At 39.8% G+C, this 27,488-nt stretch overlaps 1 protein-coding gene across 1 annotated transcript in view; it reads left to right on the top strand.

The window, feature by feature from the left end:
• The window catches only part of NEB (nebulin), a 235,517-nt gene that overhangs the window by 199,480 nt on the left and 8,549 nt on the right, over positions 1-27,488 (top strand). The window contains exons 132-153 of the mRNA XM_028477867.2: positions 306-410; positions 848-952; positions 1,561-1,665; positions 1,756-1,866; positions 2,583-2,693; positions 2,908-3,009; positions 3,120-3,224; positions 7,320-7,430; positions 8,031-8,135; positions 8,692-8,796; positions 10,636-10,740; positions 12,180-12,290; positions 12,697-12,807; positions 13,386-13,499; positions 14,018-14,122; positions 16,346-16,450; positions 16,980-17,084; positions 17,734-17,826; positions 18,885-18,977; positions 21,009-21,101; positions 21,601-21,693; positions 26,293-26,385. Coding sequence (XP_028333668.1) covers positions 306-410; positions 848-952; positions 1,561-1,665; positions 1,756-1,866; positions 2,583-2,693; positions 2,908-3,009; positions 3,120-3,224; positions 7,320-7,430; positions 8,031-8,135; positions 8,692-8,796; positions 10,636-10,740; positions 12,180-12,290; positions 12,697-12,807; positions 13,386-13,499; positions 14,018-14,122; positions 16,346-16,450; positions 16,980-17,084; positions 17,734-17,826; positions 18,885-18,977; positions 21,009-21,101; positions 21,601-21,693; positions 26,293-26,385 — 2,286 coding nt within the window. The remainder of the gene's footprint in view (positions 1-305; positions 411-847; positions 953-1,560; positions 1,666-1,755; positions 1,867-2,582; positions 2,694-2,907; positions 3,010-3,119; positions 3,225-7,319; positions 7,431-8,030; positions 8,136-8,691; positions 8,797-10,635; positions 10,741-12,179; positions 12,291-12,696; positions 12,808-13,385; positions 13,500-14,017; positions 14,123-16,345; positions 16,451-16,979; positions 17,085-17,733; positions 17,827-18,884; positions 18,978-21,008; positions 21,102-21,600; positions 21,694-26,292; positions 26,386-27,488) is intronic.

Below are 27,488 nucleotides of genomic sequence, written 5' to 3'. Positions count from 1 at the left end.
TTAAAAGTACTTGACTCTGAAAATGATTAGACTGCACTGGCAGAGTGAGTTTGAAGAATCGTTTCGCCAGGAGCCTTTAAAAATTTTAGCCCCTATTTTGAGGCCAAAGGGTCCCACAAGAGGACCACTTGAGTGGCCAACTAGTTGCATCCATTGTACAGAAATTTTAATTGGGGCTCTCTCTTGCATAAAGAACCATGACTTGTTATACGTTAAAATGCAAGATGAGTCCCTCTGCGCCACGTGTGTGGTTGTGAATTCAGGCCCCTGAATGAAGTGACTTGTTTTTGTCTTGTTAAAAACAGCTGGATTACAAGAAGCAGTACGAAGCCAACAAAGCCCACTGGAGATGGACCCCTGACCGGCCGGACTTCATCCAGGCCGCCAAGTCATCCCTTCAGCAAAGCGATGTGAGATAAGAGAGGCAGTCAGAACTGCATGACATACCTGAGACAGAAAAATTAATCTTTATTCGTAATAACCACTGTCACAGGTGTTAACCCTAGCTCATCTGAGATCCCAGAAGGACAGGAGGGTTGTAAGGTGTGGAAGCCAAGCTCAGGAAGCAGACCTGGCCACAGAGCCTGGTCTCCCATGGCTGGGCCCAAACACTAATGGCTCAGAGTCCTGAGGGAGGCGGGGGAGGACCAGGAGGGCTTTGTCCTGGCCTCGGGGCTGGAAAGGAGGAGCCCAGCTTGCAGTGGGCCCGGGAGGAAGCCCCTGCCCCCATCCTGGTAGCAAATCCCCATCGTGCCCTTAAGAAGAGGACTCCCTACAAATTCAACCAAATACCGGCTTCCTCCTGTGCCTGTCACCCTTTCCCATCTTCCTCTGTCTTCTGTTACAGTTTGAATACCAGCTGGACCGGAAGTTCCTCAAGGGTTGCAAGCTTTCTGTCACTGATGATAAAGACATGGTGCTGGCCCTGAAGAATTCTATAATAGAAAGTGATGTAAGTATTCAGTCCCTTCCAGGAGGCCTAACCTCACTCAGGGCTGTCTCCTGCAGCCCAGTGCCCAGGGGCACGCAGGAGAGAGGAGGCTGCTGCCCACGGCCAACACCAGTGCCTTGGCAGAGCAGAGCGGCAGCTGTGGGAAGCTGTTACAGCCAGGTGGCCGCCCCTGACCTATACTGCACCTCAAGGTGATCCACACGCCGCAGTGGGCACTCTCTATAAGGAAACGTATTCATTTCCGTGGGGTCATACGCTTCCTATGCTTCCTGTATTTCCTCATCTGGAAAGGAGGAATAATAATGCCTCCCAGGGTTTGCGGGAGGGTCCAATGACATGTTTAAAAGTGCTGTGAACTAAGGCTGTGTGTATAAAGATTCATCGTAAGATTCATTCTGATTGTCACTAAAGCCTCAACTTGCATGAGATAAAGAAAACCCTTCTTTGGTATTTCCCAAGATTTCCAAACATGAGATCTTTTACTGAGTTTAATGATTCTACTCCGTCAATGATGCTATTCTCCCAGCTCTATTTAGTAACTTGGGAGCTTAATAAAAATATGCAGGAGACTCAGGGGAGCTGAAGAAATGCTTTTTTCACCCCTGCAGCTGAAATACAAACAGAAACATGTCAAGGAAAGAGGAACCTACCATGCCGTGCCCGATACGCCTCAGATCCTCCTGGCAAAGACAGTCAGCAATCTGGTGTCCGAGGTAACCCTCCAGCAACCCATGGGCTTGCCTTCCGTCTTGGGCTGATGCCCCAGGCAGGCATTTAAACAAGCTCTCTGTGCTTTCCCCCAGAACAAGTACAAGCAGCATGTGAAGAAGCACTTGGCTCAGGGCTCATACACAACACTGCCGGAGACCCGGGACACCATTCATGTCAAGGAAGTGACCAGGAACGTCAGTGATGTAAGTGACCAGCCCCAGGACTCTTGGCAGCAGCAATGGCACTTTACCTCAGAATCCAGCAAGAGACTGTAAGCCGCATTTTTGCTTACACTTTCCTTTACGTTACTTCACTCTTACCATCAGTACCTGTGTGTGAATTCTGAACGCTGGTTTAAAAGACAACTCAATATTTATTGGCTTTCCAATTACGGCAACTGTGGCAGATGTGGGTTTGGCCGTAGGATGTATTGTCTAGCAATATAAGATGTCACTTACCTAGTGGTAATAAAGGGAGGGAGCACTGATGGTAAAGATCAGCCTCTCCCGTCATCTCCCCTCTCCTTAAACTGCTGAACAATTTTAGAGAAGTCAAGTCACCCCTTCGTATCTCAGTAATCTCTGCCCACTACATCCTTACGGGTAATGCTTTAATAATCATGGTATTGTATTTTATGAGCCCTGTGTGGTTCCATTTATTTTAAAAAGGTAGAAGTGGTAAATGAAAGAGTTTAATTTGCTTGTCATCAGTTCTCCAAAGATTGGTGTGTGGTTCAGTGACAGGTTCCAGGGCAGAAATGACAGGGAAGAACTAGAATATGTATCAGAGACCCCGGTTCCAAAATGACACCAAAATGGAGAGCCACGGATTTCCCTCGAGATCTTCTCATAGTTCTTCAAGTAAAACAATTCTGTTCCCAGCTTCCTCTGCTCACATAAGTAATCCTGGCTCTTTTTAGACAAATTACAAGAAGAAGTTTGTCAAGGAAAAAGGAAAATCCAACTACTCCATCATGCTGGAGCCCCCAGAGGTGAAACACGCTATGGAGGTGGCCAAGAAGCAGAGTAATGTAAGTTTCTCCTCTCACTCTCAGGGGGCCCCTTGAGCTGGTGGATCCCACATTGGTATATGCTGGGCTGGGTCCAGTGAGTGGTCACCCTAATTTCTATATCTGGTGGTCTAAAAAATATGATAGTGGGATTGATTTGGTTTTAATAAAAGGTTCCTTTCAGAAAGATAGCGTATCTCTCAAGTGAGCAAATGTTTTCTTTCTCCAAATAAAGGTCGCTTACAAAAAAGATGCTAAAGAAAACCTGCATTACACAACAGTGGCCGATCGGCCAGACATCAAGAAGGCCACGCAGGCAGCCAAACAGGCCAGCGAGGTAAGGGTGTGTTTAGAAGGTACCCAGTCCCAAGTGGTCACTGCAACCAAGTAGTTGGTGGTCACTGGCCACCTAGAATGTGTTGCCTATTCTGGTTTTCTTTGATGCAGGTGGAGTACAGAGCCAAGCACCGCAAGGAAGGCAGCCACGGGCTAAGCATGCTTGGTCGCCCAGACATTGAAATGGCCAAGAAGGCAGCCAAGCTGAGCAGCCAGGTAACACAGATGGGCAAGCAGCAGCTCTGATGTGAGGAGATGTTTAAAGACCTTGCAGGAAGAAGTGATTCCCAGGCTGAAAGTGCAGTATGAGCAACCAGAGAGATACTGCAGCACTCCAGAGCTTTGAAAATTATATCACGAAAAGCTTTGAAAAGATGCAGTCACTTTTATTTTTTCGTTCAGCAAACATATATTGAATGCCTGGGCTAGAAACTAGAGGCAGTAGATGTCCTCAGACTATATGTCTATGGCTAAATAATTACAGTTTGGGGTTGTAAGTGTTTGATCGAGGTATGTACAGGGAGCTGAGGGGGAATGCCTAATTCTAGCAGATTACATATTATTGAGTAGATGGGCTTAGAAATGTGTCCAAACTTGATTCCCCATTACCTAATTTCCTTTGTGAGACCAATTATCTAGAATACTCCTGAGTTATGACAAGTTTTCAGACTTTATATCAGAGACTCCATGATCAACCACCAGATCTTTCAGAGAGCAAGTTTTAGTCCCAAAAGACGAGCTCAGGAATATCTTATTTCTTCTCCAATTCAGAGATCCTACCTTCTTTTCATTGTCTGTTTTCTCAAGTATTTGTTTGAAGAAATATGTTTAGGATACCTTTGGTGGTTGTATGTATGACTTTCAGCAATGCCAAACGTGGGATCCCAATCTTTTGGAAGATACAAGTAGTAACATCAAGTGACAAAACAGGAGGGAATTATGAGGAGACAAAAAGTTCAGATGACTGATGACAAGCGAATGCTATTTTTAAAAAGTTTTTGAATTTAAAACTCCTATGCGGTATTTTTATTATAAGTTAGTGGAATTGTATAAGTACTCGAAACCAAGATATGAAATCACCAGCGAAATACGGTGGAATCTCTTAAGAATAATGAAATGTAACATGAACTTTTCGGTGTAAAAATTTTTAATATGTTTTAAAATCTCCAAGGTCATACCATTAGCAAGTTAAAAACATGTTGAAATTTTGAAGACTTTGCTGGTTTTACAAATAGTGAGGCCTGTATTTCTAACCCCAAGTGAATCCTATGATGTGGAGAATGAGTCCCAACCAGATTGTTTTATGAACTCCCTTTCCTGGGTTTACTTCCTGGGAAAGGCTTGCCTCAGGATTGACAGCTTCATGGTGTGGCCCCTGGTCCAAGGAGACTTCCCCTCTGTGTGGGCCCTCCCCATTCTGACTTTGCTGTCTTGCTGGTACTCTAGGCGGAATACATCAAAGGCCAAAGGAGAGGGTACGGGCATGGCGCCGCATCTTATGACACCCCTATGATGAGGCAGCTTAAGAAAACTAATGTGCTCATCAGTGATGTAAGACTGGCATCAGTGATCCCATATATCTGTCTTCCTCTTTCTCTCACCTATCTTCTTAGCCTGGGTCAGGGGACTGACCAAGTCGCACTCTTTTCTGTTGGCTTTGTGTCGGAACGTGTAGAATGCTGTGGAAATTTGTCAAAGGATATACTTTTGCACACACCTGTCTTTTCCTGCATGAAACTTTCCCTCTGGAACATGCCTTTGGAATAGGAAGGTAGAGTAGATTTGGAGATGGCCTCCTAACTTCTTCAGGCTGCTGACACCAATCAAAAGATGAAAACAGACTGAGAATCTCATCTGCAACCACACCAAAGAAAGCCTCTGCTGATTACCATTGCTGGTGTTTAATACATTTAAGACTGGTATTTAATACAGTCTCTCAGTTCCGACATACTCTGCATCAACAGTATAAACTGCTCAAAATGTTTTCACTCATAGCTTTTACCCTGTTTTACAGTCTCAGTGGCAAGAAATGTTCTAATTCTTGGACCTGCTCTTCAGTCTTTAGAAGCACCAATATACAGTTCAAGTCCCTGAAAAGGAGCAGAACAACTGGATGTTAGATCTTTAAATTTAATTGAACTTTAAAAGAATAATTGATAAGAAACCATTTTCTCACACTGTCTGAGCCCTTTGGGGTAATGGACACTGGTATTGCCGTTTGCTGATACGCGGCATTGCATGGTTGCCTCTCACTTCCCTGGTAAGCAAGAAAAAGAAGGCTTTTCCAGTCCATATGCCATGTCAACGTGGTTTTACTGTACTTCCTGCCTAATCCCACACCTTTCTATGAATTCTTGGAGTCCTGAATCTGATGTGTGTCCTTATCGTGCAAAATATAGTAGTTCTTAAGATCCCGTCAGAAAGGAAGGTCGAACGTGTTGGCTCAGATTCCCCGCGGCAGATGTGCTCGCCTGCACTTGCTTGGGGCCTTCCTGTGGAAAGAGGAGGCACAACTTTTTTTTTTTTTTAATTAAAAAGTTAGAAATTTAAATCTACTTAAAATTAACAGAAAAGAACTGAAATGAGACCAGTCGAAAGCTGCTCTTCAAATGTTTTCTCAGAAATGAGTTATTTTCTAAAAGATAGAGGATTTTTAGCATTCTTCTAAAAGAAATGGATTTTATTCTCATCAGAGATGGGCCTTTGCATCTTTCCTTCACCAGTCTGACTCTGCACATCTAGTTTACTTTGCTTTTTCTGGGTTTCACTGCTCTTGGGATCAGCCCTAGTCTTATGGGTTTCTGTATCCTTAGGAAAAGTTTTCTCTTGGTTCAGACAACTCACCACCTCTGACTTTCCTTAGCAGGCTTTGCATTTCTTTATTTGGGGAGTGAATTTCCTTTCAGAGAAGAGCCATTGTAGCATTTATTCACATTGTGTTTTTCTGTTATGTTTTCTGCTTCCTCCATTGTGTGTCTGATTCAGTGTGCCTGCATCATGCTGTACTGTTCTGCATGCTTATTTTGTCTACACATTTCCACTGGAGATTTATTCAAAATAAATGAGTCTCAGCACTGTGAATGCTTTTTCTCTGATGTGGCAGATTTCATTGTTCTTAGCATTTGAGTGGTCTCCTTTTGTTCCTGTTCTGCTGGATGTGTAAAGTTGTGGGGAAGTAAAGTGATGAAGCATGAGGGGTACTGATTTTAAATGCCTACAGTGTGAAATATCTGGTGACCAGATCCTGGTGTGCTAACTTTGAATGAGCGAGTCTTTCATCTTACCAATAACAGAAACTCTAGGTGTCCCGGAGCATCAAATATTGCCCTTTTAGCTGGCTAACTTCTAGAAATAGCTCATTTTTCTTTATTCCTAGAGTGAGTAACTAGTAGAGTTCTACTTCTGAATTAATCCTAGTGACAAAGGCATCAGTCTGTTTTTCAATAAGGAAATGTTTCTGTCACTTTCAGTTTATTCTGTTGAATATCCCTATAAGTAAATCGTCATCTTTAGCTATTTTACCTAGGAATTATGACTGTCTCTTTCTTTCATCAATCGGATCACATTTATTGAGCAACTATTAGTGCCAGGCATTGCGCTTATTTTTTAAATTGAAGTTATTTTTTCCTTTGTGTATTCTTACTTTTATGTATCCTGCAAGTATATTTAATTTTATTTTTCTCATTATGCTAAAGTTATCTCACTTCTTTCCTTCTTCTAGCCTGAAATCATACCGAAGCCATTAACCCCCAAATTCTGTGCTTCTTTTACTCAGAAGTTATGCCAATTATTTTGCCAATTAAAAAAAAAATTAAAATGATGTAGCCAAAGTACATAACAATAAATCTCCTGATTTAATAGATTCCTTACTTCTCACCCTTCTTGATCATTTATAAAGCCTCTTGGAACTCCTGGCACTAGACCTAAAGTGCTTTTGGTTTTGCTAGTTAAGAGGACCAAAATGCTCTGAATCATATATATTAGATCACTTCTCTGAATTTAGCCTGAAGCCTTTTCCCATGCATTTTTATTCTGCATCAAAAAAGGTGAATATCTTTCATACCTCTGGATAATATAAAAATGAGGAAAACAAATACTATATCACTTGATCTTATTCTCAATTGCCTGTTGTCCCAACATAATTATTAATAGTGCTCACTTTTACTCTTAAAAGTGTCCTAATTTGGATAATAAATTATATGACCCCTTTATGTGTAGCACATACTCTTTTGCATTTACATTTCCTCCATTCCTCAGTCTTCAAATTAATTGATGCTCAGGAATAATTTGGATTTTTGCATTTGCTGTTAGATTAAATACCGAGAAAATTTCAACAAAGAGAAGGGCAAGACACCAAAATACAATCCAAAAGACAGCCAGCTCTTCAAAACCATGAAAGATGCTAATAATCTCACAAGTGAGGTATGTGTTTGTTTAACTGTGGTAAAATATATAATGTGAAACTTCCCATTTTAACTATCTTTAAATATGTAATTCGGTGGCATTAATTACATTCACAATCTTGTCCAACTACCACTATTATTTCCAAAACTTTTTCATCACCCCAAACACAAACTCTATAACTATTAAGCAATAACTGTCCATTTCCCCCTCCCACCAATCCCTGGTAACCTCTAATTTACTTTGTGTCCCTATGAATTTGCCTATTAGAGATTTCATGTAAGTGGAGTCATACAGTATTTGTCCTTTTTTTGGTCTGGCTTACTTCATTTAGCATAATGTTTTCAAGGTTCATGCATGCTGTAGCATGTGTCAGAACTTCATCCCTTCTTATGGTTGAATAATAGTCCATTGTATGTTTACATCACACTGTGTTTATCCCTTTGTCTGTCAATGGACACTTGAACTGTTTCCACTTTCTGGCTATTGTGAATGAGGTATGGTTTTTCACCACCATCTCCAGCATTTGTTTCAGGATGGGACATCTTATTATGGTTTCCATTAATACCATTTTCCATTTCCTATTTATGTGATTTCCTTTTTTCCCTTACTGTTGTACAGGTTAAGTATAAGGCTGACTTGAAGAAACTTCACAAACCTGTGACTGACATGAAGGAATCTTTGATAATGAATCATGTCTTGAATACAAGCCAACTCGCCAGTTCTGTAAGCGCAATCATTTGCTCCAGAAACAGCTTGCTTCACGCATTTTCAACTAAATTCCTTCTCTGAGGTCACTTGCATCTCCTTCTCTGCTACTGAGGCACTATATTTATTAGAAAGCTCTCCTGTTCTCTGAGTGCATTCTTCCAAATTACAACATTAATCTACCAGTTCTCCACTGACTATAACACCTCTCAGAATATAAAAATGCTTCTATTTTGGGGCTATTTAAACTTTTTTTCACTTAACCACTCCCTTTCCCCCTTCTAAAAACATAGACTTACCATTTGGAATAGTTTCTTTCACTTTTAACTTTGCATCTTAAAACCTACTTTGAATAAGCCATATAACCTAAGTGTTTACATCCTTGTATTAACTGACAATGCTGAATGTGGATCTTCATCCTTTTAAAACATTTTCTTAACCCCCCTATGTAGTGTTTGCTAATTTTAATTTGGTCTTGGTGCTATTGCTGTGTAAATATCTAATGTAAAGAGGAAAAATAGGAATGCTGAGCAGCTTTGCCATCAAGGTACCTTTTTTGCCACCTTCCCCTCAGTACCAGTACAAGAAGAACTATGAGAAGAGTAAAGGCCACTACCACACAATACCCGACAATCTGGAGCAGCTTCATCTAAAAGAGGCCACAGAATTACAGAGTATAGTAAGTTGACCAAGACTGACTTTTTTCCTGCACATTCTTCTACAATGTCAAAATTTTTCATGGATTCCACCCCTACCGCCCAAGGATGGTAGTTATAGTTGTAGTAACCATTGCTTGAGAAAATACCCAAAGATATTAGGGGCTTTGAATTTAGCAACATGTTGAAACAAATGTTTATGTTATGAATGATAGCAGTATCAACATACATTGGAGAAATAGTGCATAGACATGCAATATGTGTTATTCAGGTTACTGACAGGGACTGGTAGCATAAAGCTTACATCGCAAGGGAGACAGACCCCTTAGAAAATATTACTAAGGATGATAGGGAGCCTTTGGAGCAGAGGAGTGATACGCTCAGGTCACCACTGAAGTAGTCTCTGGGTGTGGAAGAAACTGCAAAATTTGTAAAATAATTAAGATTCTCAGAGGAAAGAACTTAGAGAAGGAGCTTGCTGCCACATGACCTTCTATATCACAAATGCAGCACTGTTTAGGTCCCCCATTGGGCATTAACCAAGAGGTCTAAATTACTAGAAATGCTCTCCTGTCATCTGTAAAGCAGCCCATGATCCCGGGCCTCTATTTTATTTTATTTTTATTTTTTTGAAAATGTGTTTATTTTATTTAAAAATACCTACACCATCCCTTTTATTTATTTATTTTTTTACTTTTTATTTATTTATGCTTCCCACTAGCTATCTATTTTACGTTTGGTAGTGTATATAAGTCCATGCCACTCTCTCACTTTGTCCCAGCTTACCCTTCCCCCTCCCCGTGTCCTCAAGTCCATTCTGTAGTAGGTCTGCATCTTTATTCCCATCTTGCCCCTAGGTTCTTCTGACCATTTTTTTTTTCTTTTCTTTTTTTTAGATTCCATATATATGTGTTAGCATACGGCATTTGTCTTTCTCTTTCTGACTTACTTCACTCTGTATGACAGTCTCTAGGTCCATCCACCTCACTACAAATAACTCAGTTTCGTTCCTTTTTATGGCTGAGTAGTATTCCATTGTATATATGTGCCACATCTTTATCCATTCATCTGTTGACTGGGCCTCTATTGTAATGTATTGTCACAAGCAAGAGAGCTGAGATTGGGCTTTGCTATCAAGATGCTGTGTGACACGGGCTTCTGTCTCTCTGTCTTTCAATGTCTCCTGTGTAAATTAGGAATATCTATAGGCTCCCCCCATTCCTGGTCACATGTGATGAGGATAAGGAGATTGTATTTGTAAAATAGCCTTGGGGGTCTTTTTGAGAATGACAGGTTTGTCAGTAAGTCAGTCAACAACTAGTCACCTGGATTTCATTTTTATACCAATTTATATTGGCAGCACTGAATATGTGACCAGTTATGACCTCAATTGAGTTATTGATATTTAATTAAAGCTGTATGCATTATCTATTAAATCAAGACCCCAGGTCCCTCATAAAAGTTCTTATGAAAGAAAAACTGGAGATTTTTATCAGAAATATTGGCTGAGGCTCTGGCTAAAATGTTCACATCTACACACATCAAATCTTGGCCAACCTTATCTATGGGCGGTTTCCCCAGGCACTTTCTTGCCTCAAAGCTTCTCTTAGCTGATTCTTCTGCAGTGATTCCTTTGTCTCCTTGAATTGAACACAAATCCTGACCATGCCTTGCAGACAGTAATGATGTTCTCCCGCCGGGCCAAAACAAAAAGCTACTGGATCTGAATCACAATAGGAAACTGTTTTGAGTGGCAATGAGATACCACCCACTGGACATAATGTATCAGTTAAAAATACTATTGCTAAACTGGTGTCTGTCTACAAAGAGAAGACGTATCTCATAAAGCTTTTCATAACTAGGTGAAATACAAAGAAAAGTATGAAAAGGAACGAGGGAAGCCCATGTTGGACTTTGAAACACCCACATACATCACTGCCAAAGAGTCTCAGCAGATGCAGAGTGGGGTAAGTCCTGCACAAACCCACCACACAGCAAATATACCATCAAGCTGATGAAAACAAGCTCTACCCACAGAAGTATCCAGCCTGTTGTCATCCCAAAGTTGTGGATGATGGGACTCTTTAAAATGTGATGGCTAAAAAATCTTTTCCATCTCACAAATCCTGTGGCTCCATTATAAAAAGAAATGATCTGAATAGTAAACATTTACCATATATGTTTTATTTCAACTATCCTTTTCATAGAATTAGAACATAGAAAACTGTTCCTAACACTGAAACAAATTATTTTGAACATAACATAAATTTTTCTTTGAATGAAAAGTTCTCTCTGTGCAGGCCTACTGTTGGCTTTGAATTGCTCTTCTCTTAATAGGAAGCCTGCAGTCCCCAAAAGGAAGACTTTTTTCTTTTAATCAGGATTTTTATCAAAATATCAAGTCAACATGACATATTTCCTATTTTAGAAATGTAAGCAGAGGCATCTAAAATAATTCTTTTAATTTTTAAGCAATAGTAGAGAAGAATGGATCTTATTTTGAATCTTAGAAAGTCTGTTTTCATTGGGAAACAGGCTTATTTTGGATTTCTTTTTGCCTCCCCTCCATGGGCATATCTCCAACCATAAAGATAAATGGTTTTTAATAAAAGTAACATTTTGGGGAGCTTCCTGTTGTGTAGAATGCCAAATAATGAAAAATTCTGAAGGGTTTCAAACAATTGCTGAATCTGGGTAAAGCAGCTATGGGAGTTCCTTGTACTATTCTTGATACTCTTCTATAAATGTAAAATTCTGTCAAAATTAAAAATGACAAAAATCAAGTTCCAACATCTATTCCAAGCCTCCCAGTAAGACAGCCTCATCCAGGGATTGGAGAGGAGATGGGGGAGGTCGTGGCCCTTCCTCTCAGCAGTGAGCAAAGCCTGAGAACTTGTCTGTGCTACATTATTCACCTTATTTATCTGTTCAGTGACTTAAAATAATAGTCATGATTATGAAAAAGGCCAAATTTGCATTTGGTGCCCTCAGGTTCCCCTTCCTCTGGGGTGTTTTTGGGTTTTTTCCCCCTTGAGTCACTTCTAATTCAGAAGTAAAATCTTTTGTTGCCTTCAGAAAAGTGTCATCAGGAGAGATGACAGTGGATTGAGAGTCTTGGTGGCACATCCATCCTTCCACTTTCAGAGGGCCAGCCCCCATCACAGCGGCAGACAGATGAATGAGAGGCCACCAAAGTTTCTCAGCCTCTGAGTTTCCTTGGGCCATTTGCTCTACATAGAGTATTTCCAGAACGATCAGGCATGTTTCAAATGTGTGACCATTAGCAGAACTAAGGTCAAGTTAAGAGGCCATGCACAGAAGGAAAATGTAATTATTTTCTTCCTAGGATTGAGAAAGAAATTGTAATAAACATTCTTAACTTGTCTTTCCTTCCTACTCACTTTAGAAAGAATATAAGAAAGATTATGAAGAGTCCATTAAAGGCAGAAACCTGATTGGCCTGGAGGTCACGCCAGCTTTATTACATGTCAAACATGCAACCAAAATAGCCAGCGAGGTAGTGCCTACTTGGTCTTTTCTTTCCCTCCTGATCCAAATAATTGCACTAATGACACTCATCAACGTGTTCCTTCTACCATTTTCACTACCACCTAACTTTTCAGGTTTCAAGTTGGGTTCACATGTGTTTGGTACTACCCCCTAATCTATTTCCCATGTTAATTCTTCTAATTTTTAAATTGAATACCTAATAAAATGTGCTTACCTCAGCATTCTATTAATTTCTAGTTTCTTATTTGATATTGAATATTAACTGATGAAGCTTATACCCTGCCTTTATTCATATCTTTATTTACTAAACTGTAACTCTAAAATTAGAAGGATTTTTTGTTTTGTTTTGGCTCTTCACCAAAGAAGAATCCAGGCTTTCTTGTCAGCATTGTTGCTTGTATTTTGTGCCATAGAAAGAGTACAGGAAAGATCTAGAGGAAAGCATCCGTGGGAAGGGTCTCAGTGAAATGGAAGATACGCCCGACATGCTAAGAGCAAAGAACGCCACTCAGATCCTCAATGAGGTGGGCACACAGCCAACTGCATGCACAGAATCAACCCAGCATCTTCTCCTTCTTAGCCAAGTTGCATAAAAAAACCAGAAAGCAATAAAAAGAGAGTTTTTGAATTTCAGATTCCATATTCAACATGATTATTAATCATTAAATAAAATATCTCGATTTTGGATGTGCTGATGTTGTAACAGTCTGTTTCTGTAGTGGCTATTGTAACCTGTTATTTATCTAATATTATTTGATTTAACCTTGATACATTTGTTGTGCCCATTTAAATAAAGGCACCACACTGGAGTGGTGGGCACCTAAGTATAATCCTTAACATACCAAACCAGATTTAAAATGTGCTTTTATACTTTTCTAAGTAGAGAATGCTAAAAAGCGTTCCAAAGGAGGCCTGGCATGAGTAGAATAGTTTCCTAAAGTGGTCTGCTGTTGTCACCACTCCATCCTGCCACAGGGAAAGGTGAAGGTGACATCAGCAATTGAGGTGGCATGTTATGTGGATCTGTATTCACTCTGCACATTTATTACCTAGTCATGAGGTAAGTAACCTTTTTTTTTTTTTTTTTTTAATGCTACTATAGAAAGATTATAAGAGAGACCTGGAGCTGGAAGTCAAAGGAAGAGGCCTGAATGCCATGGCCAATGAAACTCCCGACTTCCTCAGAGCCAGGAATGCTACAGATATTGCCAGTCAGGTCAGTGTTACTGTTCCATGTCAGTCTTTCAACAAAAAAAGTAGCTGTGATTACAAGGACACAGCGTTGTCCTTCTGTTGTCTTACTTGTTCATCAATTACAGTTAAACACATACAGTGGCATCCCTAAATATCCACATGGTGGAACCCATTCTGATGAAAGGATCAGGGGCCCTTTGCCAGGGCTGCTTTCGTCTGTCCTTCTCCTAGCTCTTCTGTAAACGATTGATGCCTTACTATCTGTTGATTATCTCTCTCCTTCTGCGCTCCCATACCCTACCCAACACGACCCTGCCCCCACCCCCAACTAGATAGTAAGCCTTTCAACAGCTAGAACTCAACCTTTCTTTCTGAATCTCACTCTTTAGCATAAAGCTATAGACACAATAGGGAAAAAATGTTGGCTAGCAAATGAATGAATCCTTTTGGATAAGAAATGTTAATCACTTCTTAGTCAAACTAAGCCAACAAATGTGCACATTGTAAACATTTACCCAACTATTGGATGTCCTTTTGCAGATTAAGTATAAGCAATCAGCAGAAATGGAAAAAGCCAATTTTACTTCTGTGGTTGATACTCCGGAGATCATTCATGCCCAACAAGTCAAGAACCTTTCAAGCCAGGTAAGGACATTCATCAGAATATCACTTATTGACCCCAATCATGAAGAACAAGTCTTTCCATTAATACCAAAGAAGATTCTTTCAAATCACAATTTTTCCCAGTGAAAAAGAAGGGGTTCGTCTATGATGCAAGTTTGAGTTAGAGTTGAGATTTCTGTATCAGAATTAAAATAAAGGAGGGGGCTTCCCTGGTGGCGCAGCGGTTGCGCGTCCGCCTGCCGATGCAGGGGAACCGGGTTCGCGCCCCGGTCTGGGAGGATCCCACATGCCGCGGAGCGGCTGGGCCCGTGAGCCATGGCCGCTGAGCCTGCGCGTCCGGAGCCTGTCCTCCGCAACGGGAGAGGCCACAGCAGAGGGAGGCCCGCATACCACACAAAAAAAATAAATAAATAAAATAAAATAAAATAAAGGAGGGAATTTTAAGGTACTGAAGAACTCTTACATGGTACCACCCATAATTTTTTTAAATTTATTTTTCCAGTTTTATTGAGATAAAATTGACATATATGACTGTATAAGTTTAAAATGCACAATGTAATGGTTTGGCTTATATTTACTGTGAAATGATTGCTTCCATAAGTTCAGATAGCATCCATCATCTCATAGAGATACAGTAAAAAGAGAAAGCAAAACAAAAAAATTTTTCCCCGTGATGTGAACTCTCTGGATTTACTCTCTTAACACCTTTCACATGTAACAGAGCTGTGTTCACTGTAGTCGTTGTCATGCTGTACACGACATTCCTAGTACTTATTTATCTTATAACTGGAAGTTTGTCACTTTTGACCACCTTTCTCCAGTTCCACCTCACCCTCATGAGTCTCCCGCCTCTGGTAACCACAAATCTGATCACCTTTTCTAGGCATTTGTTTTGATTTTAGTTTCAATAATATGTGAGATCATACAGTATTTGTCTTTCTCTGTCTGACTTATCTCACTTAATGTACTGCCCTCAAGGTCCACCCATGTTGTCACAAATGGCAGGATTTTCTCAGTTTTTATCCCGTTGTACATATATACCACAACTGTTTTATCCATCATCTGTTGATGGACACTTAGGTTGTTTCCATGTCTTGGCTATTGTAAATAGTGCTGTTATGAACATGAAAGTGAGGGTATCTTTTCAAGTTAGTGTTTTCGAATCCTTTGGATATATTCCTAGAAGTGGAATTTCTGGATCATATGTTAGTTCTGTTTTTCATTTTTTGTGGATCCTGTATACTGTTTTCCATAGTGTCAACACCAGTTTACAATCCCACCAACAGTGCACTATTCTCCACATCCTCACCAGCATTTGTTATCTCTTGTCTTTTCGATGATGGCCATTCTAACAGGCGTGAGTTACTACCCGTAATTAAAGAATCAGTCTCATAATGTGGATGTAAAATTTGTGTGCAAATCTGGAAGAAACAAAGTAGACCGCCCACATTTGGATTATCACTTTTTTTTAATAAGGTTGAGCTTATGTCATCAACGCTAACCACACAATCTAACCCTGATTCCTCTCATGATGGGTAACTCTCCATCTTCTTACAAATAGAGAGATAAAGAAAAGTAAGATGTCCTTCATACACTAGGATATACCTTCATTTGTTTTAATCTTCACTGCTGATCAGGACTCTGCAATTTACTTGAGTAGCCCCAAATTAGAATTTTTGCTTGTCTCCTAATCAGTGAGTTCTAAAGCAGTAGTTGCCTGACCTGACTATACTTCCTAAACACCTGGGAATGTAGATTTCCTGTTCCCACCCTGGGAGCTCTGGCCAGGAGCCTGGACCACACATGCTCACTGCTCAGTGAAAATATCCTTGTCACCAACCAAGGACTGGCATTCAGGAGGCCTTGCTGATGGCTCTTGACCCTCCTGCTTTTCTCCACCTGCCTGTTGAGTAGTCTGGCTCCATCCAGTTCACTGTAGACATCCCCAAGTCCCTGCCAGGAACCTCAGGGGCTGTCAACCTCCCTCATGTGGACCAGTCCACAGGGGCCCAGCTTTGCCATGACAATGGGTCCTATTAAATGCCTGGGCTCAGTTCTCCTGGAAAGAAAAGGCGTGGCACTCATTGACCCAGAGGGCTCTGTTTTATAACTCCCTAACATCCTTAAATAGTCAAAAAAATATAAAGGACTTCCCCTCTGCTGAGCAGGAAGGGCTATTTTAGGTCCCATTGGCCCATATCCCTGTGTTATTCCCTATCCTTATTTCTTGGAATCTATTTCCAGAAAAAGTACAAGGAAGATGCAGAGAAATGCATGTCATATTATGAGACCGTTTTGGATACACCAGAGATGCAGAGGATCCGGGAGAACCAAAAGAACTTCAGCCTTGTGAGTTTTTATTGAATCTAAGACACAGCTTACTGGTACCTGGGATGAAGCGGGGCAAGAGGGATGCCTCTGGGCACACATGCTTGCGTATCTACCTGCAGCAGCCCTCCACACCTCCCACCCCCCGGCCCGGGAGCTGTGTGCTCCTGTCTCCTCTGGGCTCACCTTATATCTCAATCCCAACACATAGCATGAAAGACCCATCTCTCACTTTGTTGGTGGTTTCCTGTCACTGAATATGAACTATCACCATCTTCCACTGGTGGTGACATCTTTTTCAAAATTAATTCTAGAAAACAGACATATATATATATATATTTTTTAAAAACTAGTTTTAGGGCTTTAAAAATTTAGTTTCTTCACAAAATTCTTATTAAAGAAATTCCCGTTGGCTATGTGACTATGATTATTGTAGCGTAGAAATTTTTTTTTTAAATATAAGATTTTAACTTCCTTTACACAATATAGGACAATACAATATATAAAACAATGTCGAAATCTTACCAAGATGTTTGCTCTTTTTTCATAGCTTCAATACCAGTGTGACCTTAAAAACAGTAAAGGAAAAATTACAGTTGTTCAAGACACGCCAGAAATACTGCGTGTTAAAGAAAATCAAAAGAATTTCAGCTCGGTATATTTACTATTTATTTTCCATTTGATGCTAACCTAATAATATCAGGCTCCTCTTTAAAAATATACTAGCCGTATGTTGATTCAGACAATTAACATCTAACCTCCTCAGTTAATGCTAGCAGTTATTTGTTAAAATTCCCCATACTTTGCTCTAAAATCATCACACCAGAGACCATTTGAAATAACAACTTAAATCTGTTAACAAAGGAGCTTTTCTTTCTTTTTAACTTTTTTAATCCCAGAGCAGTAACATGTGTTGTCTTGCTCCAGAAGATGGATTTCTCTCTGACACTGTGATTTATTATCCTTTCCCAAAATAACTGACTGACTTTGTATTTCTTTAATGGATTTTGTGTTTCACATGGGAGGGTTTTTTAATCAACATTTTCTGGTTTTTCTCATCATGTATTAATACAGTATGATAATCTTAAAAGAAATCTCAAGATCTGGAAATTTAGATGTGTGTTGTATACATGGTTTGAGTTATTGATGCTGATGCAGAAGACAGTCCAGATACTCCAGCACTTGCCTAAGAACATTCTCTAGTGTCTTCTGTTTTCACAGAAGCCAAGTTTCCTAGTCTTTCTCCAGGAATTGCTGGGTTTTCCTTTCTTCTGTGTAACACTGTCCTGATTCTGAATGCCCAGGTTTTATATAAAGAAGATGTCTCACCAGGAACGGCGATTGGAAAGACACCCGAGATGATGAGAGTGAAGCAAACCCAGGACCATATTAGCTCGGTAAAGACAGCCACCGGGGACACGCTTTCAAAATTTTCTGCTCGCCTTTGAAGATTTACACTGATGTCTGCGCTGCACTCATGACTTTTGTCACCAGAAGCAGCTTAAGTTGCTAAAATGAGGGTCATCTCATAATGCAGTGCCGAGGCAGTTTTCATGAGGGCTGGTTAGATATAAAAAAATGGAGAGGCCTGTGTCAAAGCAAACCAGAGCTGGACAGTAGTTTAAGCAGTTAAAACAACAACAAAAAAGATTTTTATTCAGGACAATTGTGATATAGGGGAAAAGAGATCTCAGTATAGAGCTGAGCTCAATTCTGAATACAGCAAGGGAAAGGAGGGATATATGGGGGCGGGGATGGATGGACAGGGATGGGGGGATGGGGAGGTCGGGGTGTGGGGAAAGTATCAGTGGATGGAAAATTACTCAGAAGAAACATTGGGGGTAAATGGGGGATTCTGCCTAAACCGACCTACCAGGGTTTTTGCTGGAGGCAGGTCAAGGTGATCAGACTTCTCCTGGGGGATTGGGGGCGGAGGGCATTAAGGAATTTGATCAGATATCAAGGATGATGAGACATCCAGGGTGGGGGATTTTGGCTAAACTGACTTAGCAGGATTCTGGCTAAAATTGGGAGGTGCAGAGATGGTCTCGGAAGTCCGAAGCTCAAGCCCTAGTTGGGAAGAAGGTTCAGAGGAGCCTGACTCAAGTTTGGTCAAGAAGAGACTCCTTGTCACCTGTAAAAAGTAGCAGTTGTGAGAGTCAGAGACTGGCTCTTCCTGGGTGTGTATATGTGAGTGTGTCCATCCTGGGCCAATGAACTGTGGCTGTAAGACATGGGAGACCCCAGGGAAGAGAAGGGGCTTCAGTCTAAGTGTGGACCCCACCCCAAAGAGACCAGAGAGAGCCCAAATGTCCGTGTCCTTGGCACGGACCCAGTATCAGCATGTGGCTCCCTTCCCCCTAAGTATAGGTTTTGTGCTGTTTAAACTGCGACTTCGCACATCGCGGGGCTACTAATCAAACGCATGCACACGTTCCCACTTTTACACCTGCAGGTGAAGTATAAGGAGGCGGTTGGACAAGGAACCCCCATCCCAGACCTGCCTGAAGTGAAGCGCGTCAAGGAGACACAGAAGCACATCAGCTCGGTAACGCGCCCCCGGCCCCTCCCCCATGCTCAGCCCTCCCCCCCGCCGGCTGGCTTGTCTCACCCCGTCTCCCTTCTGCTGGGCTTCCGAAGCCCGGGGATGGCGCGAACCCTCCCTGCCCTGTGAGGGGCAGTGCGGTTTGCAAAAGCAGTAGAGGAAACTCTGTCTTTACGTAATCAAGGAGCACAAGGCACTAGGCTTCGTGATTGTTCATTATACCTGCAGTTTCTAAAGCAAAATGTGCCGACTGTAGTAATAAGTTTATTGGGATGATCTCAAGGTAGTTAACCAAAAGCATATACATATAACCATAAAAGTAATAGAAAAGAAATATGTATACATGCATGGATGACCTCGGCATTCTTCACGGTCCGGAAGACCCCAGGCAGCCTAGCGACGTCTCCGCGGCCACCTCCCCTCCCTTGCCCTGTATCCTCTGCTCTCTCCTTGTAAATACAGCGCGTGTTCAAGGCGCTGGCTGTCATCTACCCACAAGGGTATGTTATACCTTAACCCTGTGCTCTAACAGGACTCGCAGGCACCTGTGCCCAGTGTGTGTTTTGGGGGAGGTGGGATTCTCCCACACCTGAAATATCAGGTTTGGCACACATTTTTCCCGACCTTCCTTCCGTCCAGCTAGCCCCGTCTCCGCCCACCCCCACCCCCACCCCCACCCCCACCCCCCGTCCCCCGTCCCCCAGCGCGCACGCGCGCCGCCCTTCCATCCGTAAGCAGTTTCTAAGCAATTGCTGGCTACTGGCAAAAGATTGTGTGAAGTTTGGGAAATAGCTGATGGCCAATAAAAGGTGAGGATCTTGGTTTCAGAGATCCGCCTGGCCCCTGGAGGCCTGAACTCTCATTTAATTTCCATTAGAAGACAGTTGCTATTTCTCTTGCAAGTCGTTTGTATTATTTAGACCTCATTCCCTTCGCGTTCCCTGCTTATACTCTGGCTCCCAGTGGTACAGACTGCATTTAGAATTACATGTCCACTAATCCAGGAAAACGAGCCCTCATCTCCTTTGCTGCTTCTGACTGCAACTTCTTGCCTTTCTCTGATTTTGTTTTTTTCTGTGGTCCACGATCTGTTCCGTTGCCTTGCCCAGTAAAGAAATACAACTTTGTACCAAGATGGTAGATATTTAAAGATCCCGAAAAGTTTCCTAGCAAAGAAAAGATATCAACACTAGTTTGTCAGTGATTTTAGGAATTAATCTGTGACACAAACCCCTAGGATTTCTGTGTTGCTCCCCAGCCTGTGCTCTAGTGCAACATAGAATCCAGCCATTTAAAAAGAATTCATTCCTTCCTTTAGGCTGAAAATGCTTACCATTGGGAGGGAGGGAGGAATGGAAGAAGCTAAGAGGCTCTGGAAGTTCCTTACTTGTTTCATTAACATTTACAGTCCTTTGACACTACCCAGAACAAATAGGGACTTTTCCCTGTTGAAAAACACTAATTGGCAAGATCCAGCAATCATCAGTAAAAATTTCAGAGAAAAATGCTCTTCCTGGAAAAATAAACTGTTTAAGTCTCCTTGCATTAAAGGTACCTGCAGATTAAAGGCCAGCTAGGAATTTTCAGAAGAAAATACAAAACAAACAGAAAATTCTCAACGAGTGTGAAGGAATAGAGGATCACATGATTAGAAAAATCTAAGCCAAGCCACCTATTTATTGAAGTACAAATCTATTGTGGACCCACTATATCCAAGGGACTAATACTAGATGTTATGAAATGGTTAGAGTTTTTTCATTGTTAAATTCATTAGCACTATTTAATGCATTTTAGGAATGTACTAAATGTTGACTACAGAAAATGCATAATTTAGTACAGTCTTCAAGGTAGTAAAATTACTACTTTTGAAGAGAGAACATAGATATCTGTGTCATTTCCGTCCTTATTCCCTGCGTGTCATGTTTGAAGGCTAGATTGCTTTTATGAGTTTCCACCAAATAGCCCACATATAGCTGTAATCCAAAGGATTCGTGGTCATTTTACTTTTTTAGATGTTCTAATTATCTTCTACAGGTTTTGTACAAAGAAAACTTGGGAACAGGCATTCCAACCCCTGTCACTCCAGAGATTGAGAGAGTCAAACGCAATCAAGAGAACTTTAGCTCGGTATTTACAAATATATCAAATAAGATACTTGATTTCCCATTAAAAAATTACCAGAATAACCCATCATCCTTTTTTAAAAAGCAACATCTTAACACCAATTTTGTGTGTGTCCATGTGTGTATGTGTGTTCCACCTGACCAAGACCATCTGGACTTACACAGAATGACTCAGTTTTCTGATGGTATTTTAACACTTTTGGCGACTGACAGGTGTGAGCACTTAGATCTGAAATACTGTAAATAGAATTAACATAAGATTCCTCATCATTCTACTCATATGCTATAACTCAACGCTTTCTGTGGTACCTTTTCATGCCCAGAATTAGCATTGTAGAGTTTATCCTTAAAATGTGAAGTAAAAAATAAAAGCATTATCCTTACTAAATGTTAGTCACTAAAAAACTCCCTCCTCACACCCAGCCCCTGCCCCCCATCTTCTCTCTTCCTTAATCTTTGTGCTTGTTTTGAATGTCTTTTGGGTACTTTCTTGTATCTCACAGGTTTTGTACAAAGAAAATCTGGGGAAAGGAACCCCAACCCCTGTTACTCCAGAGATGGAGAGAGTCAAACGCAATCAAGAGAACTTTAGCTCGGTATTTCTTAGGGGCCAAAAAATAAAATCCCTTAATTTTTATTTAAAATAATATTTTTAACACATTACCAATATATAATTTTCTTCCTGTAAAAATACTAAATTCATATAATGAAAATAATGATACCAAATATTACCTCAGTTTTCAACCCAAATCTAATTTAGTATTTATTTTAGTTCTGCTGTGAAATTTTAACTATGTTTTTCCTAAAACGTAGCTATTGATCACGTTCCTTAAAAACCTGTCACACTTAGTGTTTCCTTCCTCAAATTCCCCTTGAATAACAGTAGGTGTTTCTAACCGGCGTGGCACAAGTCAAAAGTAAAATCTAACATGCCTCCGAAAGGATACTGTTAGCTAGAATTTTATTTGTATTTATTGTGACTCTGTTTGATATATTTTGTTTGCAGCTCTTCTTAAAAGAATGTGATTCTTGAACATTTTCATTCCAAAGACAACATAGCAATTCACAGTAACTCAGAAATACAGATTTACTTGGCTCAGCTATTTCTGGTATATCACAAGAGAGATAAATGAGCTTTCCTCGGAATAGTTGCAGGATCATTGAAAGCTAATATTTATTTAGCTTTTAATACTTATTTATTTTATTCCCCCAACCCCCCACCTTTTTTTTGGTTCCCTAATTTAGAGTTACCAACAACTCATGAGGCATGTAAATTTCAGTTAACTTGAGTAGTCTCTGATAAGGCCTAGTCCTTGTCTTTTTTTTTTTTTTTTTTTTTTTGGTGGAATGGTTCCCTAATTTAGAGTTACCAACAACTCATGAGGCATGTAAATTTCAGTTAACTTGAGTAGTCTCTGATAAGGCCTAGTCCTTGTCTTTGAGAGAAGGCCTATATAAGTGACTGACTCCTGCAGCCTGGCAGCTCTGTCGCTATTAATGCCTCTTACAGACAGACCTCATACTGTGTGTGATGAAACGGCCAAAGGTGATCTGTACTTGTTCTATTTCTTAAAGTTATTTAGACCAATTTTATGTCATTATGAAAACAAACAAGCAAAAATACTTTTAGAACCTATTTTAAAAGCTAAGTCTTCCTAAACAATGGGTCCAGGCTGATTTGATTGTTGATTTTGTGCACACAGATTCTGTACAAAGAGAACTTGAGCAAGGGGACTCCCCTCCCTGTCACTCCCGAGATGGAGCGGGTCAAGCACAACCAGGAGAACTTTAGCTCGGTATTTGGGAGAAAGCTCTTTTAACTCGTATTAAAAAAAATGACAATACCTTTTTATAAAGCAAAACTTCTGTTAGTCCCTTTAATCAGTTTAACACATTTTTCTTAAAAAAAAAATCTCATCAACTAAATTTTTCTGTTTTCCAGATCTTTTACTCACCATTTGATTCTAACATTTTATACTTCCTATAATAGTCCCTTAAAACTTTTCATTGATTCCTTTCCTTCCCTTTTCACGTTTTATGGGACTTTTGAAGTTAATTTATGTCCAAAACCCCCAAACACTATAGCTTTATTTACTTGGGAATATTTTTATTTGATGTAGCTGCGTTAGCATTGAAAGAAAAGACACAGGACTTGAGGCCATGTGTAGAAATAGTGGCCCTTGCTGGGGACAAGGTTTAGCTTAACATAGGTCCTATCTGGATAAACAGAGCACCAAGAAAGAAAATCACTCAGTATTGGAACCCAAAACAATCTTATCTTGATACTTTTTCTAAACAAGCCATTCCATGAATAGAAATCCAGATCTTCTGATCTCTTAAAAAGTATACAAATTAGATCGTGAGTCTATATTTAATGTTATTTTCTCTTTTATTAATATTTTTGTTGCTAAAAAACTCTATACTACTCAATAGTCTGTGAAACTTTTATATAAGGATCTTAGATTTACTTATGCCTGAGACGGAGAATCAACTGTCGCTAGGAAAATTTAGCTGGATTTTTTTTTTGGGGGGTTGGGGGGTAGGTAGGGCGAGTTTTGATCCAAAATGTTTTTTAATTGTCCATTTAAATATTTTCTGAAAGTTTGATTCTTTCACACAATTAAGTAACTTTCTTTGGTCCCACTGTCTTTTTGTTTTGTTTTGTTTTTAATTACTATTCACTAACAACCTTTTGATTTTATTAAATTTTCGGTATAAATTGATATTATTTTCAGAATGTTATATTCACTGTTTTCCCTGTAGGTTTATATTATTATTATTATTCCTTCTTTTGGAAAGGTTTACATTAATTTTCAAAACTAAACATCATTTTCTTCTGTATTAGAGTAAGTATATTATTGTTCATATCTATTTGAGATATTAATGATCCTGATGATCCTGGACAATTTCTTTCTTTTAAGTAACCATTTGTGTTAATTTTTACATAGGTTGCATTTAGGCAATTTTTATCCAGTGGTGCATAGAGCCTTTAAGATTCTATGGAAGATAAACAGTGCTATGTATTTAGACTTGACCACCTCTATAACTTGAATTTACCCAACAAAGACCAATTTCCTATATTGCATAGATTTGACCTAGGGTTTAAAATATCTGTTATTCTGTAAAACAGATGTTCTGTGTAGGGAAAATAAATATTTGCCCATCTAATTAAAAAATAACCTTTCTATTGTACACTAAGCATTTTAGTAATTTTATGAAATTTGATTTTTTTTCTTAATTCCTAACACAGAAAACCAACATTTAATATATGAGTTAGCTTAAAAGTTGAACATCAAATACACTGGCACTTTAGCCAAGGAAATATGGAGCATGTTTTCATCCAGATCTGTGCTTGAAAAAAACAGACTGACTTGGTGAATTTGTCTTTCCTGTTTGACGTCTGTGTCTCATAGTACATTCCTTACACGATAGATGAAAGGGCTATTTTTGACTGCTCTTGTTTTTTCTGGATGCTTTCTTGTATCGTACAGGTGTTGTATAAAGAAAACATCGGGAAAGGGATTCCAGTTCCCATCACTCCAGAGATGGAGAGAGTCAAACACAATCAAGAAAACTTTAGTTCGGTATTTAAAAAGCAAACAAAGAAAAACCCTTTAACTAATTTTAAACCATTTTTTAAAAAGATTAATGGCTATATTTTAAAACCTAATCAACTTATCCCAGTAAAAACTTTGACACGTCTTGTGTCTTGTTTGCAACTTAATGCTGCCATTTCCCATGAATCAGTTGCCCCATTTTGGTTAAACATTAACATCACTTAAAAAATGTTCAATATGATATTCCGGCCTTTAAAAACATAGCATTCCCAGTCTCTAGGCACCCACATTATCCTGCTTTGGCAACTTTCATTTGAACGTAAAGCTTACAAAAATTTATTCTGCAAATAAGTTTAAACTGTTGGCTTCATTTCCTATTCTAACCTTCTTGGTCTCTACTGGTATTTGTATAGCTATTTTCAGGGTTTTTTTTTTTTGTTTTTTTTTTTAGCATTTTGTCACTGTTCTCCATTTAAATATAATTAATTCTTCCCAATATGTTTACCTAAACTAAAAATTAAATACCTTGACTTCTTTTGAAAATCAACAAAAGAAGACTTGTGTGTATGCATCTTCATATATGCAATGTTTATAAAACCTAAATATCCTTATGTGGTTTATTAATAACATTTCCAAATCAAAATAACTTCCTTGGTTCTCCTTCTGTCTCTGCCCCTTGTTTTTTTCCCCAACCTCATAACAAGCTGGGGGGGGCACAGCTCATCGTTCCCTTCCATGGTGCTCTCCTTTGCTCAGTGATGCAGAGACTAGTTCAACAAAACAGTAAAATTCTCATTTCACATTTCTTAGTTTCCCTGCTCCTTCCTGCATTCCTTTGCTTTTAAGGGATGTCTTTAGGCTCCTACAGGTTGCATCTAGAAGCTTCTGGTATTTCCCTTCCTCTAACTTGTTCTCTTCCTCTTTGTCCTTCAACTCCCAACTGCTCTGCAAGAAGGGGAGAGTGGTTGATTGCTCTTTTTGTTCTGGATGCTTTCCTATCACACAGGTGCTATACAAAGAAAACCTGGGCACAGGAATCCCAATCTCCATCACTCCAGAGATGCAGAGAGTCAAACTCAATCAAGAGAACCTTAGCTCGGTATTTTGGAAAGAAAGGGAAAATAGATGCCATTTAACCTCATAATTAAATTGATTCTTAACATTTATTCTTCTTTTAAATCCACTTCCCTTCCTTTGCTTCTAACATACCTCACTTAGCAAAAGGACATACTTTCACATTTCTGTGGTACTACTATGGATTTTTTTTTCAAGTTAATTTTGATTTCTGTTCCATCTGGCATTTAAAAAAATATTTTTTGAAACCCTTTTTCTTTTAGTTTGCTTGGATAACAACACAACCAAGTTCTAACAATCTCAAATCCCCACGTGGCTGTTTGGGAGGATAACTCCAGTCTTTCCCCAGCAACTAAGGGCCCTGCTACCCCAGATGGAGTCAGTTTCCTAATCCCAAGAGTGGCTGTCATAAAATTTTTTTGTGGCATCTTGTCAGCATATAACTCCTGGCTCCTCGGACTACTGTGTCATTTGATAACAAGGAAGTTAAACTGACCCTTAAAATCTCACAACAAATGTAATGTTACTTATGGTTGTTTTTCTCGATGCTTTCTCATCACACAGGTGTTATACAAAGACAACATGGGCAAGGGAACCCCTTTACCTGTCACTCCAGAGATGGAGAGAGTCAAACACAATCAAGAAAATATTAGCTCGGTACTTTGGCAAGAAAAAAAAAGAAACTACTTCTTTAATGATTTTAAAATAATACATATTAATCCTACTTTTTAAAGACAACTGAAATTTTGTGAATTCTTAATCACATTTATCCTTCTTCCCTTTAGAGCTACTCCTAGACTTAACCCCATAATAACAAGGTTGCGTTAATCCGTATTTTAAAGTTCTAATATCAGAAAGTAACAGATTTTCCAATAAATCATCCTTTTGCTCCTCTCTCCCCAAACTTACTCTCTATCCATTACCCCTAAGGTCTCTTTGGTTTACGTACTTGTGAAATTTGGGGAGTGGCATAGTAGGTGTGACAGGGCTCTTTCTAGACATTGGAGTTGTGATTTTGCTGTCTTTTTGCACCTCACTTTAGTTCTAATTTACCCTGCCAGATTTGGACAAAGAGACCTTGGGGAAAAATAACCCCTAATCCTCTCCTTCAGGGATAACGTCATAAATTAAGATCCAGTAGTGGTTTTGGCAAATGAACGTCAATATACTTAAAAATGAAAGTGTCACTTGAACTGTTTTTTGTTTTACCAATTTTAGTTCTCTTTGTTCTTTTGTTATTTATCATGGTCTTCAGCTGCTAATTTTAGTAAGCCGTTTTCTGTAAGCCTGTGCTCTGTGATATTTTATACGTTTATAGATTGCCGGGGGATTGGGGTTTGTATGGGGACGTTAGCGTACGTAGTGAAGCGCCAGTGGCCCTCCGCGTCTACGCTGTCTGCAGGTTCCTCGGATACTGGAACGCAGGACTCCTGAGACTAGTGTGCATCAGAATCACCGGGAAGCCCACAGTCTCTCATTCTGTAGATCTGGTGTGGGCCAGAAAGTTTGCATTTCCAACAAGGTCTCAGGTGATGCTGACCTTGCTATCCAGGGACCTCAACTTTGAGAACCACTTCTTTGACAGAATTCTTCCTCTTGAATGCCATATCCCGAAACTCCTGTGACCCCAAGAATGACACTGAGGTGACAGCGAGGCTGGGAATTTATCACGATGTTTCCTATTGACTTACCATGATAGTGATCTAATTGCTGAAAACATTTTTCCTTCCTACGTATGATGATGTACTGAACTAAAGCAA

Source organism: Physeter macrocephalus, chromosome 2 (assembly GCF_002837175.3).
Source record: "Physeter macrocephalus isolate SW-GA chromosome 2, ASM283717v5, whole genome shotgun sequence".
NCBI lineage: Eukaryota > Metazoa > Chordata > Mammalia > Artiodactyla > Physeteridae > Physeter > Physeter macrocephalus.
This window is presented reverse-complemented; position numbering and strand designations above follow the sequence as displayed.